The sequence below is a fragment of the Hypomesus transpacificus genome, chromosome 26, assembly GCF_021917145.1.
Source record: "Hypomesus transpacificus isolate Combined female chromosome 26, fHypTra1, whole genome shotgun sequence".
Lineage (NCBI taxonomy): Eukaryota > Metazoa > Chordata > Actinopteri > Osmeriformes > Osmeridae > Hypomesus > Hypomesus transpacificus.
Window position 1 is genome coordinate 7,246,943 of NC_061085.1, and position 15,850 is coordinate 7,262,792.

Consider the following 15,850-nt stretch of genomic DNA (forward strand, 5'->3'; position numbering starts at 1 on the left):
GGCATTGGAGTCCGGGGCAGGGGGGGGGGCCGGTGAGTGTTTCTGGGGGCAGGGGTTCGCCTCGGGCCTCTTGGGGCCCAGCTCCCCCTGCCTCCTGGCTCTTCACCCAGGTGAACTTGGAAGCTTCATGCCGCGACTGGACCTTCTGCTTCAGCTGCTTCGGGCAGTCGTCCGGTGGCACGCCAGTCCTCGCAAATGCGGGCGCCCCGGTGCCGGCTCCAGCCTCGCCTCCGGCCCCGTCCCTCCGCTTGCCGGGCAAAACCTCAGTGGCGGACGCGAGTGTTCTCCTCTGGGCACACGATCCTCCAGTGAGACCCCCGGCCCCGCCACTCTCTCCGTCGTCGAGGTCTGCCTGGAGGCAGTGGCTGGGCTGGGAGTTGCTTCGACCTGCTCGGGTTGCCTGCAGGGACCTCGACAAGGAGCCGGAGGAGGGCACGGAGACTGGGGTGTGCGCGGGTCTATCCCGCGAGGCTTCGCCTCTCTTGTTACTGATGGAGTACGTCTTCCTCCACTGGCCAGCAGGCGCGGGCAAGTTAAGCACGCCACTGGGCGGGTGTGAAAGAGGGACTTGTGAGCTCAGAGCGTGCCCTCTGGCTGACGATGCTCGTTCCTGCTGACGCGGACCAGCACTGGAGGGGGCATCACCGTGCACACTTTTGTGGTTGTTGATGAGATCTGGGGGTAAACAGGGATGTCATCATCAGGCTTAAAACAGGGCTCCGGACTGCGACCAAATGGTTGCATTTTGCGACCCGTTTTTGAGACAGTGCAAGCATTTTTTACGAGCACTCGCGCATGTGTGACTTACAAATTTGGAATGTATTGGGTGAGCACAACGTCAGCACACGTTAGCAATGATGCACAGATACGACGTTCTAGTAAGACAGCGATATCAGCGAGCTTTAGTACCGTAGCTAAAAGTCTAGGAAAGTTTTGGCTATTTTTCACTAGGTACCTATAAATCTAGCTAAAAGTCTTGGAATGTTTAGGTTTTACGAACATGTCTTGATGCCAGAACATGCCAGAAAAGTGGGTCCCCTTTGTTCTTATATAGCCCTAGCGTTGCTACTGTATCCCTGCCTGTCTTTGCGCTGTTATACTCAGCAAGTATCGTGTCGTGGTGTCGGAGGACTGGTCGAAAAGCGCCTCATACATCCATGTCATTTAGCTAAGATTTGCATGCTCAGTGTGTAGTGTATTTAAACTCAAGCTTATGTGGTGTGTCGCTGTATATCAGTTGTGAAAATGTCAGTAAAAAAAACTGACCCATCTGCAACCGACGCAAGCACACCCCACAATTTCCCCAGAAATTGTCCCAGGGGCGATTCTAGAATCAGACCTTTAGGGGTGCTCAGCCCCCAATGAGAATGTGACATGAATACAGTCCCTTACAAAAAAGAAGTATATTAAAGTGTACTATAAGTAAACTAAATTATGGATAGTACACTTTTAGTTCACTTTTGATATACTTTTAAGAAGTAAACTTAGAAAATACTTTACTTTTAATACACTTTTAAGTATGCTTTGAAAATAGTTCACTTTTGATATACTTTTAAGGAGTATACTTAGAAAATAGTTAACTTTTGATGTACTTTTAAGTATGCTTTGAAAATAGTTCCCCTTTTGATATACTTTTAAGAAGTATGCTTAGAAAAAGAAAATGATATACATTTCTTCTGGAGTAGGGTGTCAATTCTATTATAATACTATTTGTTAGTGGTAGCTGATTTAAACTGTTGTATTCTATTTTAGTTAATCCTATTTTTATTGCTTTCCTATCGGTACACCTGCACTTGGAGATTTATGTTGTGTAATTTTAACTTGTTTAACTACATGCTCTTATGGTTTCTTCCCTTTAGCACTGTTTTTTTGGTTGTTCACAATATGTACTTCTTGTTTTTGACCACCCGCAATGCTGTGGGGCTATCTTGTTGTTATTATCAGTGACCTATGCACTTTGTAAAGCTCTCTCTTGGAAGTCGCTTTGGATAAAAGCGTCTGCTAAATGAATAAATGTAAATGTAAATAATACAGCAAAAACAGTAAAAATAATTTTAAAGTACATTAAAGGTTACATTTTTTGATCCATCTCATTCTAATTATTCATGTCTATGAAAATCTATTATGCATTGCACATTGAATCTTTTTTTGTTACTGAAGCTGTAACCTTAATTACTGCCAAACCATTCTGAAGCCCTATACTCTTATACTAATAATTATCAATTGGGAGTATCAATAGAAAAAAAACTAAAAGCTACTTGAAAATTTGAAGGTTATACTGTCAAACTGACTGAAGAACGAAATAACCATGAGTTAAATGACTGTTACATTTCATGAGAAAAGCTGGATCCATAAAGCTTTGATGCCTATGCAGTAAGTAGCTTCTTTCAGAATCTGCAGTGTGACTGTGAGGGCCCCCGTTCTCTCCATGTGACGCAAGATCTGAGGTGTCTGAGGGGCTCCTAAACATTTGTATTTATTATTAAGTCATCGTAAAATGTTATCGATTAAGTTTACTTCTTGAGGTACTTACATTAATTGAAAGTGCACTTGAAAGTATTGCAAAGTATACTTTGAGGCTCTTTAGGAAGTATACTTCATTAAAGTGCACTGCACAGGTTACTATAGAGTATTCCAAGGTATACTTTGAAGTACTTTAAGAAGTATACTTTATACATTGAAAGTGCACTACACAGGTTAGTTTAAAGTATTCCAAAGTATACTTTGAAGTACTTTAGGAAGTATACTTGATGAACTGAAGGTGCACTACACAGGCTACTTTACAGTATTCAAAAGTAAACCTTGAAATACACTATAAGTGTACTTTAAAGTGTACTAAATGACCTAAAAAGTGGGCCATTGCAGTTTACTTAGTACAAAAATAGTATATAGATAGGTACACTGCTACTTTAAGTAACATGATAATAGTATACTTTTTATACTAAGTATACTTACAAAATAAACTTGAAGTATACTTCTTTTTTGTAAGGGGTGCCTTGCAAAAGTGCTAAACCCCCTTGCTAATATAAATCTATCAGCATCAAATGATAATAAACAATATTTTTTATTATTTTGAGGGGTGCTGAGATGACATGCTTGAGTATCCCTAAAAAGGGTCTAAAATCGCCACTAAATTGTACCCTCTTTAGTTACATTAATAATTGCATTGCAAGTTAATATAATATAAGTGTGCCCCTAAATGTTCTGCTTGCGCTCCTTACATTTTCAGTCAGGGGCAACTGTGCTCCCAGTAAAAAAAGTTAGTCTGCAGCCCTGTAAAACCATATTTTGCAACTGTTAGCAAGGTTATACATACACAAGCAGTGCCGTAAGCGTTAGTAAAGTAGCAAACGAGCTTAACTATTATCTTAAAATATTCCCCTAGCTTGTCACTAACCCACAGTGTATTAGCTACGCTAGCTTGCTAACGTTGGTCCAACAGGAAGAGCAGATGGCAGCTAGCTAGCAATGGGCAGTGTTTTGGCTTTTTCACATGACAGCTAAAATGTTATTCACGTCAATACGCAGTGGCTAAATAGCTAAATGTATCAATCCTGTAAAATCCCAAACTCACTTTGTAACAATTCGATTTGCCTTTTCAGTGCCTCTCTCTCCTCCATGTTTACGTCCAACTGTGTCGTCATCATAGCGCGGCGCAGACGCTCATAGATGATGTAATGAGGTAGCCAAATCCTACTCCAATGACAGCGCGATTAAGTCCATGCGTTTGTGTTGACAAAATATATGTTAGACATACGTTAAGTTTGACTTTTTGAGGAATAAAGAAAAAAAAGAGTGGACAAAATGCTGTTTGGATAGAATGTGTTGACAATGATCGTATAAGTGATTATTAAAATACCTAGCTAACGAAGTGTCTGACGTGACACTTCACTTCTGTCAGAAACGAAAAGGGAAGTGAAAGTGGATCATAGCTATGTTAGCCACCTATGTTCTGCCGCTAGCTACCAGAGGATAAACTTTTGCCAAGTATAACTTTCCCAAACGAACAGGTGAGAGTTTGATTATAATTCCTGGCTATTCGCCTAGCTACTCATGCCCACTGTTATAAAGTTAACTATAGAAATCAAACAAACAACTTCGTGTGGGCAAACTCACTTTATCAATTTAGCATACTTGACTGATTTAGCTAGTTAGCTCGTACTTTCAACCTCATAATATACTTTTTCAAATCCAGTTTGATGGAACAGGAGCAATTCTGGCTTTCGCTTTTGGTTAATCTTTTCGTGCTGTCGTGTCCAATGCTATATTCCTCTGTTTCATGATGTTTCAATTGACTGTTCTTCTGTCCTGTCACACATTACACTGTTGTTTATTTTTGCCCTAAAGGTGCATCCCACAGCTTAACGGAGCAACCATGAATTCTGTTACCAATGGCAAGACTTATTATATCACCACCGACAAATGTAAGACCATAACCGCAGGTCACATCTGCTACCTAACCGAGAACAGGACACGTAAGAAAGAGAGCAACGAAGTGCCTGTGATCTGCATTGACCAATTAGGACAGGACTATTATCTGAAATCAAGTATCTTAAAGGAAATCACTGTTAAGGAGGCTGAGCTTTTGCAGGCTCTAAAAGACAACGCAGAAAGGCTGAAGTGGTTTAAAGAGGAGGCGGCTCTCCGTACAGCGCTAGGCCTCACCAAAAACACGCTGGTAACAGTGGAGGAGAAGAAAAAGACGCTGAAGGGAGTAGTACGCTACATAGGAAGGATTAAAGAGCCTAAGAGTACTTATCATCACACAGACCCTATAGCGGGGACATTCTTTGGGATCGAATTGCAGGTGTGTGAAGTGTGCACGATGAACAAATAATTGACATCCTACCCTATTTACACTATGGCTTAACTGCACCAGTGGTTTTAACTATGAATAGGTCTAAGCTTGTATTTTCAGATTTACGGTAATTGGTGCATATCCTGGTTATTGGGTCATATACAATAAATTACCCCACCCTTGTATCTGAAGTGTATGTGAGAAGAAATGGATATAAACCTGACTTGGTTTTTTCCCCCCAGGGACAGGATAAAGGCAAAGGAAATACCGATGGGACATTTCATAACAAAACCTTCTTCTCCTGTAGTAAGGATAGTGGCATTTTTGCCCCGTTCTCCAAAGTCAGACCCCGAACGCCCATCCTACCAGCAGCTGAACCCCAGTCAAGCCCACAGTCCTTCACCACCGGGGACAGAGTCACCTTCTTCCATGAGGATGAGGAGCATGGCCGACATGGCATGGTGATGGGCCTGGAGGAGAAGCAGGGAAGGAAGACCGTTTTCATCTCCACCGTGAGTGACCGCTTCCCGGTGACGGTGCCCGTTCTGACCGGGGCCGTGAGCATGCATGACGAGTGATGTGCTGGTGATTTTGCAGGACACCAACGAAAAGGGCGAGAAAGGAGGAGAGGTCTGCGTGCCCATCGAGTGTGTCATTAAGGAGGAGCTCCTGCCAGGTGTGTGTGTGTGTGTGTGTGTGTGTGTGTGTGTGTGTGTGTGTGTGCGCGCCCGCGAGCACGCTTGAGTGCGGGCAGTCGGCTGATCGTGTCGTATCTTTCCTCGGCTGACTCCCAGAATCTGACGCCATGGACGTCGATGTGCCTGAGAAGGAGGGCCTTATTCCAGATCTGGGGCGGGACTCTCTGGTGCAGATCCGTTTGGCTACTGGTCCTGCCTATGGAACCATCCGTTGGATTGGGCGTCTGCCAGATTTGGGCCACACCATGGCTGGTATTGAGCTGGTAGGCCAAGTCAATACTGACCTGTTAAAAAAAAAAAAAGAACTTCTCTCTACCAAGGATGGAACTCGTACTCTATGGCCAGATTGCTTTTAGGCCATTTATAACCCCACTGTTGTTCGCCTGGTCTATTTGCCTTGGTCTATTTGCCCTGGTCTATTTGCCTTGGTCTATTTGCCCTGGTCTAATTGCCCTGGTCTAATTGCCCTGGTCTATTTGCCCTGGTCTATTTGCCCTGGCCTATTTGCCCTGGCCTATTTGCCCTGGTCTATTTGCCCTAGTCTATTTGCCCTGGTCTATTTGCCCTGGTCTATTTTCTGTCTGTACAAACCAGTTGTCTCTCTCCAGGAGTACAGTCTTGGAGTAAGCGACGGGACCTTCAAGGGGAAGAGACTGTTCCAGTGTCCTCCTCAACACGGACTCTTCGTCAAGCTGGCCTCCTGCCACCCGGACTCCCGATTCGGGGGGGCGCCTGAGGGGGGTCGTGGTGAGAGGGGCTCGTACGGCTCAGGACACCTGCCGTCTTTGCTCTGCCGCTGTCGACATCGTAAGCAGTTACTGTGTGTGTGTGTGTTTGTTTGTTTGTGTTACCTCAGAGAGGGAGGCTGAACGCAGTTTAGGAATGCTGGGAAATGTTGATCCTCTCAGCTCGGAGCAGGTGGACAAGATTCTGGTGGGCCGGATGAAGGGGATCCAGGGTCACTGCAACTCCTGCTACATGGACTCGGCCCTCTTCAGGTTAGGATGAGGAGAAGGATGATGATGATGTACTTTAGGTTGGTGTTTTTCTTTCAAAATAGGTGAAGGCACTTTGACTTTTCCATTCATGCAAGTGTGTGTGTTCTCCCCTCTCTCTAGTCTGTTCTCATGCACCTCAGTTCTGGACTCCCTCCTGTTTAAATCAACAGAGACACGTGACGCCCCCATCCAGAACACACTGCTGCATGACATTGTCAACCCCCTCCGCAGGTCAGCTGTGTGTGTGTGTGTGTGTGTGTGTGTGTGTGTGTGTGTGTGTGTGTGTGTGTGTGTGTGTGTGTGTGTGTGTGTGGTGTGTGTGTGTGTGTGTGTGTGTGTGTGTGTGTGTGTGTGTGTGCGCGCGCGCGCATGTGTGTGTGTGTGTGTGTGTGTGTGTGTGAGGGAGAGAGGGAGAGAGGGAGAGAGCGATATTGACATGGAATGATATGCTTGGAAGATATTAAGTAATGAATATTTTGTTGTTATACGTAGCGGTATATTGTGTGTTTGTGTGATACTGACATGGCATTGTAGCTCAGAAGATATTAGGTAATGCATGGTTTATTACGTCACAGCAGTTTGTGTGTGTGTGTGTGTTGGGATTTCTCTGCAGTAAGGGCTTCGTGGACGGGAAACACATCATGAAGCTTCGCCAGCAGCTGCAGGATCGCGGCTACTGCCACTCCTACACCACTGAGGAGAAAGGTGAGCACGCCACCTAGCCCCCTTGTAGCCTAGCCTCCTAGCCTAGCCTCCTTGGCTTGCCTCCTAGCCTAGCCTTGTTTTACCTAGCCTCCTATTCCCGTCCCCTAGTCTCCTAGCCCCCTAGCCTAGCCGCCGAGCCTCTAAGCCTAGCCACCCAGCCTCTAAGCCTAGCCACCTAGCCTAGCGTTAGCCTGCGATCTCACCGTGCGGACAGGAGTGGCTAACACCTCTACTGTGTGTGGGTTCGGTGTCAGATCCTGAGGAGTTCCTGTCTCTCATCATGCAGCAGATCCTGTGTCTGGAGCCGCTCCTCAAAATGTACGGCAGCGTCACAACTCCACCTCGCCCTGCCTAGGTTTACACACCACTACGAAAAAGATTCATTCCAAATCCTTTTTCCAAATATTCTCAATAGACATATATATGTATATTTGATATTTAAAAAATGAAATACATATGTATTAAATACATTACTGTGTATTAAAACAATATATAATATGTATATACAAATTAAATAGACAAATGAATCCTTCACGGCATGTGTGTGTGTGTGTGTGTGTGGGGGGGGGGGGGGGGGGGGGGGGGGGGCAACAGTTCAGCAGGGGGCAAGGTCCAGGAGAGTTACTGCTACCAGATCTTCCTGGACCACAACCACAGCCTGGTCCTTCCCACCGTCCAGCAACTGCTGGAGCACTCCTTCCATAGCTCTGCTCTCCGACTGGCCGAGGTCTGGCTGTCTGTCTGGCCCTCTGGCTGTCTGTCTGGCCCTCTGGCTGTCTGTCTGGCTGTCCGTCTGTTTGGCTGGTGCTCCTGTCTGTCTGTCTGTCCTATGTCCGTCTCTCGCTCTCTGTCTCTCTCACTCTCTGTGTCTCTATCTCTATCTGTCTCTCTCATTCTTTGTATCTCTCTCTCGTTATTTGGCTCTGTCTCTCTCTCTCTCTCTCTCTCATTATTTGGCTCTGTCTCTCTCTCTCTCATTCTTAGGCTATGTCTCTCTCTCTCACTCTTTGGCTCTCTCTCTCTGTCTCGCTCTCCAGTTGCAGTAGAATCCCAGCAGATGGCGTTGCCGCTCTGCCTTCTCATTTCCCGTCGTGTTTTTCTGCTCTCTTTGTCTCAGGTTTCTATTGCAGAGTTGTGTGTGTTTCTATGGTGTAGTGTTAACACACCCTCTACACCTTGTCCATCTGCAGGTCCCCTCCTGCTTCATCCTGCAAATGCCGCGCTTTGGGAAAAAATTCAAGATGTTTGAGAAGATCATCCCTTCACTGGAACTGGACATTACTCACCTCCTCTCAGATGGTAAGCACGTCCACTGAACAAACAAACAAACACACCCACAAAACATGGCACAAACACTACGTGTGTGTGTGTGTGTGTGTGTTGCAGGTCCCCAGCAGTGTGTGATGTGTGGTCAGCTGGCGCAGGAAGAGTGCGTGGACTGTTTCAGAGACCAGGTCTTCAGCAGGACTGGTTTCAAACTGTTCTGCAAAACATGTTCCAAGCAGGTAGGCTAGAGTCGCTTCGTAAACGAGGTGTGTTTCTCTATCCTCTTTGAGTCTGACATGTCTGTCGAAGCAGGCTGCCTGTTGGAAGTGGCCGTTCACTTGTAGTCGCGTTTCTCTCTCAGTCCATCTCTGTCAGTCTGCTTGGATGCCTGCCTACATGTATGCCAGTCCTAGTGGCTGTTCCGGACTCTTCTTCCTCTGGGTGTTCAGCAGGCTGTCTATGGTTCCCCCAGGTGCACTCCCACCCCCAGAGGAGTTCCCACCAGCGCTCTGCTCTGTGCCTCCCCGAAGGCTTCCCCGGCCGGGCGTCGGGCCACCCCCTGCCCCGGGAGACCCTGGAGCTGTTCGCGGTGCTCTGCATCGAGACCAGCCACTACGTGTCCTTCGTCAAACACGGGCCGAACAAAACGGACTGGATCTTCTTCGACAGCATGGCCGACAGGCAGGGTGAGCGTTTGGGTTCGTGTCTGGGGTGGGGGGGTGGGGGGGCGGTATGCCGAAATGAGTTTCTTCCTAATTCATCCCTGTTTTTCCAACCTGATTTCCTCCCATCACCCTTTGTTATTCTTGGATGTGATTGGAAGTTGAAAGGGAAAGCGGAGCCCTAAACTCTCTCTCTGTCTCTGTCTCTGTGTTTTGTGGTGGGCAGGTGAGATTGATGGCTTCAACATCCCTCAAGTGCAGGCCTGCCCAGAGGTGGCGGTCTACTTGGACATGCCCCTCGCAGAGCTGGCCAATCAGGTCCCACGAGACATGAAGGGCGTGGCCAAGCGTCTGTTTTGCGACGCCTACATGTATCTGTACCAGAGTTCCAACATGATGCTCTACTGCTGAAGGGGGAAAATCACCTGGGCATGGCATCATAACCTGTAGAAAAACAGCTTATCATTTCTGCTCAACTGCTTAATATTTCAGACTTCCAAAAACGTTTTCATTACAATTAATAATTGTGTTGGTATAATAATAATAATTTGGTCTTTCTATGTTGTTTCATAAGATGTTTCTTTGTTGGGGTGCAATTCCAATTTTCTTTCTTTTCTGATTGTAACATTTAAACTGTAAGGCAAGCCTGAAATCTTCCAATCATTATTTCAATATTCCAGTGACATTTCTGTAAGCAATAATGATGTGCACTGTCATTTTCACCTGTATCAAAATAAAACGCGCTTCGTCTTTCTAGATGTAAACCCAGCGCTGTACTTTACGTAAGACCTCTGTGTCTACAAAATTGGATTGGGTTTTTAGATGGACCAATTTAAGTCCAAGCCCAAATCATTTTCCATCTTGCTTTTAATTATGTTTGTTTTGAGAACTTTGAAGTGGTTGCTTGAACCGGGTCCATTTAAATGATCGTTTGATCTAGCTCATTTGAGGTGTTCTCAGGATTCCTTATAATGACTTTATTTTTGTGTATATGGAAATCATATGTATCTTAAGTGGTATAGGAAAATGCCGGGTTCATTTGGTCTGTATTTACATTCCAGATGCAGTTGTATCTATTTGGTTACTTTGGCTTTAAAACATGACATAAATTATTGTTTATATAATTGCACTATAATGATTACAAGTGTAGAAAAAACAATGGCTCGCTGGTGGTACGCTGTCGAATAACAGGAACTGGAATAAAACCACTAAACCAAAGCACAAGTGTACAGTGGGTTTTTGGTCTGGTTTTCTTTCTCTTGTTTTGCCGTCTCATGTCTGTTTTTCTCCGACTTCAGTGTGTCAGTCAGCCCATAGATCTGACTGATTGTCGTCTCCTCTCAGTGGCGCCGCCAACTTCTTTCGTTACAAACGGAATGGGATATCACTCTCTGCCGACTCAGGCCTCTGCATGTTCCGTCATCCAGCTCTGCTCGGAGAATTTCTACAGTGCCCAGCCTCGCGTGGGGAGAATCGTCCCTGTTCTGGACAACTACAGCTCCCGCTCTCCTTTATCCTCGCTAAGCATCTCCACAAAAGGCTTGTCTGCTATCGATCGACATTAGCCCCTTTCTCTGTATCTCGGTTTGAACAGGCGTGCCCGTCCACCAGTCCATCCATTGGGGCGGATCAATAGGAGCTAATCACACCTCCTGAATGGAGTTACGTAAACAGTCGGCATCTATTGGAGAGAAAAAAATCCTTTGTCGTCGTGCGAGCACCGGTGACCTCACTCTCACCGGTGACACTCATAGGGTGTTTTGCCCTGCTTCCGTTCATTTGGAAGCAGGGCAAATGAACGGAATGAACGGAAGCAGCAAATGAACGGAAGCAGGGCAAAACACCCTATGTTTAAATGTGAAGACAACAAAGACATACAGGCACAGTAAAAGGCGGGTGGGGGGGGGGGGGGGGGGGGGCATATTCCCAAATAATCCCATATCTCTTAATCTTCACCCCCATCCCAGGACAAGGAAAGTCATGCTTAGAGGTAGGTGAAGACACCACAGATGTGAAATCCCCTTATGGCTGCATGGCTCTGCTGCATGTCCTGCCATAGGGTTCGAGCAACCGATGATTGAGCGTAGCCACTGTGTAAGTGGCGGAGACACAAAACGGCAAGGGATTTCAGACACACTCCTTTAAATAATCATGAATGCCACGGAGCTCATGCATAAAAGATCAATGTGAGGTTTGCTGGACAGGGAAATGTCATGTTGGCTTAATAATAATGGCAGAGTGAGGTCTGGTAACCTGTTTTGGGCCACAGAGAAGCAGATGCGTGTGTGTGCGCGCGTGCGTGCGTGTGTGGATGCATTTGAGTGGTCCTAGCGTTGTCACCATCAAAATTGACAGTTTGAGAACAGTTTTCCTCTTATCCCTTCCTAACCATAAAGCATGCAAAAAAGTGCATACCCTATACCTTTGTTCAAATGCCCTCCCACCATCAACATGTCATCTAAAATGTAACCTCCCAGAGATGGCGCAATCCGTCAGCCTCTCCCGCACCTTTGAAAAAGGACAGACAGTCGTAAAAGTATTCAAGAAGTAGGTAGTAAAATCCCTGCTGCCTTTTAACACACAGAAATAAGGGGGGGGGATGCAGGCAGTGGTATCTTTATTTGCCTTATCTGTGCTCTGTAACTGACGTCATGACCGATCCATTACAGCACTGGCATCATGGAAACAGACTGCGCCTGTGCTTTTGTGCCGGACCAAGTCAAATAGCAACCCAATCTACTGTTTAAATGGAACAGAATCGCCCCACCAAAGCTTACTCCAAGTCCCATGACCTTGACTGATGCAATTTCGTTCTGCAAGCGGTCTGTTTGATCACAGCAAAACGTGAGCCAGTCTGGATGTGAGGGAAGCTGCCAGCCCCCATAAACTCTAACTTTGTCAACCATACTATCTCATATTCCAGGACCTGCGCTATTTGCATAACCACCAAAGATCCCTACGTTGATTGTCAGCGTGCATGGAAATGTCGGAGACATTCGCTTTAATCTTTTGAAAGTGGAGTGTGAGGGATTCGAAGGAGATTCTCTCGTCCGCTAGGCGCTTTTGATCCTGCTGTCGGTGGCGTTTTCCCGTCGGCCTCGGTCTGCTCGGCGCTGTTCCTGACCTCCAAACGGGCTAGAGTGCGGGGGGGACACTTTCTCTGATGAGGAAGCTGTAGCTCATGGTTCTTTCATGTCCCCGAGGAGAACGTTACTGGGGAGCAGACCTTGAGCCTCCATACATAGGCCTACACAGCGCTGCTTCAGCTCAATAGCGGGCCTCGTCGGAGTCCCACGCGCTCAGCAATCTTTAACCGCTGTAGAGAAGGGTGCAGTTGGAGTGTGCGGTCTTTTCCGGTCTGTGAGCAAAAGGTTTGGTGGACGACAGAGTAAAAAAAAATGTCTACGTACTTATCATGCACAAGCACTCATTCACACGTACTCGCTCGCGCGCCCACACACATATACACACAAGCACACACGAGCACACACATACACACGAGCACACACATTGGCCCTTCCATAACCAATGAGCTGGCTGTGAGACCTTTTTTCTGTGCAGCTAAATCAACATGACATTTTCTTGTCTAGCCAATCCCACCCCTGCATTGATCTTTGGTAAGCAGACACAGCAATATGAGACCTGAATTCACTTTTTGGCTGCATGCTGGCCTCACAGAATCCAAATTGATGCTACCATCATTGGCTGTGTCCAAACTAGATGGGGTTTTAACATAGGTGGGAGATTGCTGACATACATTATGTATTAAATGATGTATAAACTCACCCCAAAATACAAGATGATTTCATATAAAAGGTATAATATAGATATGTTAAGTCTGGAATCTATTCAAAAATAATTCAATGAAAGTGCACGTTACGATCATGACCAAAGGAGAAGATAACTGAACCAGTTTGTTTTTCATGAGGCTGTGCAATATGGCTCTAGACAACTTCCCAAAAGTCATCTGACTGTCGTCTTTCTTTACCCCCCTCCCCCAACATAAAATGTTTGTTTGAGCATTCCCCAACCTCAAAACAACCCACAAATAAACTGTTGATCTTCTCTCTGTCTCTTGTTTAATCCACTTCATAGGGCTGGAGGGATTACATGTGCTGTGCGGATTGAAAAAAGGAAAAAATAGCACATTTCAATGCATTTTGTGATTTTTAATCTGATATTTCCCATTGGGTCTGAGTTTCAAGAAATGTTTTAAGAATAGATTTGTGTCAAGGCGGGATTGGATTCCAAGAATATCAAAATTACTGTTCTGTGTTTTGCTCTGAACTGTCTTTTCTTTTGGAAAAAATCAGCTGCTGCAGCAATAGTTATTACACATACTGCATCTGGCAATAAAAAAAATGAATAAATATTTAATAAGAGTAAGCCACCAGTTAAGTACGTGTACCATGTAAGTTAAGGCCTGAGTTTGAACCCAGCCCAGTTTAAACCCAGTCTGGAATATTTTGTGCATATCCTCCCACCTCCCATTATCTCTCCTCCTTACATTTCCAGTCACTTTTCACTATCTCTGTCCAAATATATCAGAAATGACTAAACATTTAGTCATTTTTTTACATTTAGTCATTAAACATTCAATTTAAAGGAACGAGAATACTGCTGCTACTACTACTGCTAAGGAAATTAAGATTCAAATTTAAAATTAAATCTTGTTATTATTTCAAAATATCTAGCAGAAAAACACGACAAAAAGGTTTTCATTGCCTTTTTTGGTCACATTTACCGAAGGTGCCAATACTTCCAGAGTTGACTGTACAGTATATGGATATCATGACTCCACTTGTGTGTTCTTCATAAAGTCCAGAAGAAACCTACTTTCCCACGAGGCCAGGGGAATTAAGAGATTTACGACTCTTATTGATCACATGTTCTTTTAATAACTTCTCATTACTAGACTTCACAAATAGTCGTAAAAGTGCATGGGCTGTGATAAAAGTGTGTGTGTGTGTTTGTTATGTGGACAGACACACGTCACAATAAATTAATCAAACGTGTAATCATGAATGTGTTGATAATATTATGAAATCCCTTTGATATTGCTGTGACGGCCGATCCTGATCTCAGGAATTTACAGGAAAGACACCTGGGAGGCCGAGACAGTGCAGCACATGTCTTTCAACTAGATAGACCATTGTTCACCATAGTCATCTCAAGCCCTGGGAATTGCTGCTCATCAATCCCATGGATGCATAATTCAGAATAATAAGGTCACACTCCATGATGTGCTCCATTGAAATGTCCTCCCAGCGTCTCCACAGGCCAGAACCAGTCCTGCCGTTTTAGAGAGTGACATGCCATTTAGCTGGTTGCTTTTGTTTCATCCAGCTAGGCACCAAGGAAATATATATATATATAATTTCTTTTACAGGTCAATCTACGCATATCCGCCCGTTCAGGAAGACAGTTTTGAGCATTTTGAATGCTTTTATTTTTATGCTCTCTTCCTGAACGGGCGGGTATGTTTATACTTGGTATGCTATAGAAACATATTAAATCACCTCGTAAGGATGAAACACCCATCGCTATAGTAGACTGAACTGAACTGCGACAGCGGCTAAGTTATGGAAGGTTCTGGAGAAGATCCGTTTGACAGGTCAGTACCATCTCCGCCTGATTCCTTCATTGTTATTCAACAAGGAAGTGATTCTCTCATTCAGAAGACCAGCCTTACATGGCTTTTAATCAGGTTGAAACAATGGATCCTCCATGGAATAACCTAGTCATTGAGCACACGCCGTTAGTTCTTTGACAGCGACTATGAGGACAAAGAGACACAAAACTGGCAATTGATTTATTCTTCCAGCAAGTTCCACACTCATGACATTCATCAACCTTTTCTGTTGACTGTTACCTCAGTCACTCAAAGGGACCTACAGTAATTGTCATGAAAATTAAGCAAATTCCCAAAGCAAGTGTCAGAGCTTAATATAACAATGTAACGTGAAGTGTAGCTCATTAAAAAAGAGGACACGGATCTGAAAAAAATTGACAATTGACTCAGACCTAGTCAATCTGGAGGCAAACGGGCTCGAGACAACCTCAGCACCACCATCATGTCGCCATTTTGGGAGTATCATACATTAACGTAATAAAAAGAACACACTTGATTCCAAAATCATATCACAAACATCTGATTAGAAATGTAAAAGCTTGTCCGATTAACATCCCCTTCCTTCTCACATGCGAATGGCTTGTTTTGCGACCGAACCCCCCAATATTCCAGGAAATAGAACAGCCATTAATGCATGGCTTGGATTGGCCAATTAGAGAGTCATTAGAGAGGGGAGGAAATGCAGACCGTTTTGCTTTCTCATCAGATTACACAAAGTCACAGAAAGCACGGCAACTTGACCCCCGAGCAATCTAAAATATCTTCTTACTTTAAAAGGGGAGAGACTTGACTGGAAAGTACAAGCCAGCTCTGAAATGGGGATTAATCAGTAGTCTTAGTTCACCGTCTACCTCTAAATATGCTTGTTACACCAGAAGGAGAGAGCCAAGGTCATTTTGAAAGACTTGTTCATGCGTACGATTCAGAGTCGGTGTTCAAAGATCAATGGGCTTCTGTAACACTGAGGAACGCATCAAAACATAGAACAGAATGCCAAGATGGTTGGAAAGGGTGGTGGGGAGTCTTCGAACAATAAATCTGACACATGTAACCTTTTGTGATGTCGGACGAAAATAGGCACGTCCGTTTTA

At 44.9% G+C, this 15,850-nt stretch overlaps 2 protein-coding genes across 3 annotated transcripts in view; one reads left to right on the forward strand and one right to left on the reverse strand.

Annotated features, from left to right (window-relative positions):
• LOC124487611 overlaps positions 1–3,647 on the reverse strand; it is a 4,466-nt gene extending 819 nt beyond the window's left edge. Inside the window, exons 1-2 of the mRNA XM_047050037.1 lie at positions 3,575–3,647; positions 4–675 (exon numbers count right to left, since the gene is read on the reverse strand). Coding sequence (XP_046905993.1) covers positions 4–675; positions 3,575–3,647 — 745 coding nt within the window. The remainder of the gene's footprint in view (positions 1–3; positions 676–3,574) is intronic.
• A 65-nt stretch (positions 3,648–3,712) lies between these two features.
• Positions 3,713–10,345, forward strand: cyldl (cylindromatosis (turban tumor syndrome), like). Of its 2 annotated transcripts, none has more exons than XM_047049760.1 (15): positions 3,713–4,010; positions 4,348–4,807; positions 5,041–5,310; positions 5,396–5,474; positions 5,593–5,759; positions 6,105–6,243; positions 6,353–6,494; positions 6,615–6,725; positions 7,108–7,199; positions 7,454–7,517; positions 7,794–7,926; positions 8,390–8,498; positions 8,586–8,704; positions 8,938–9,151; positions 9,354–10,345. In XM_047049760.1, the coding sequence occupies exons 2-15, from the start codon at positions 4,376–4,378 to the stop codon at positions 9,536–9,538; spliced, it is 2,256 nt and encodes a 751-aa protein (XP_046905716.1). In that variant the 5' UTR covers positions 3,713–4,010; positions 4,348–4,375; the 3' UTR covers positions 9,539–10,345. The 2 variants fall into 2 exon arrangements, with proteins under 2 accessions (XP_046905716.1, XP_046905719.1); XM_047049763.1 differs by having other exon boundaries at positions 3,717–4,010; positions 4,348–4,424.
• The last annotated feature ends 5,505 nt before the right edge of the window (positions 10,346–15,850 follow it).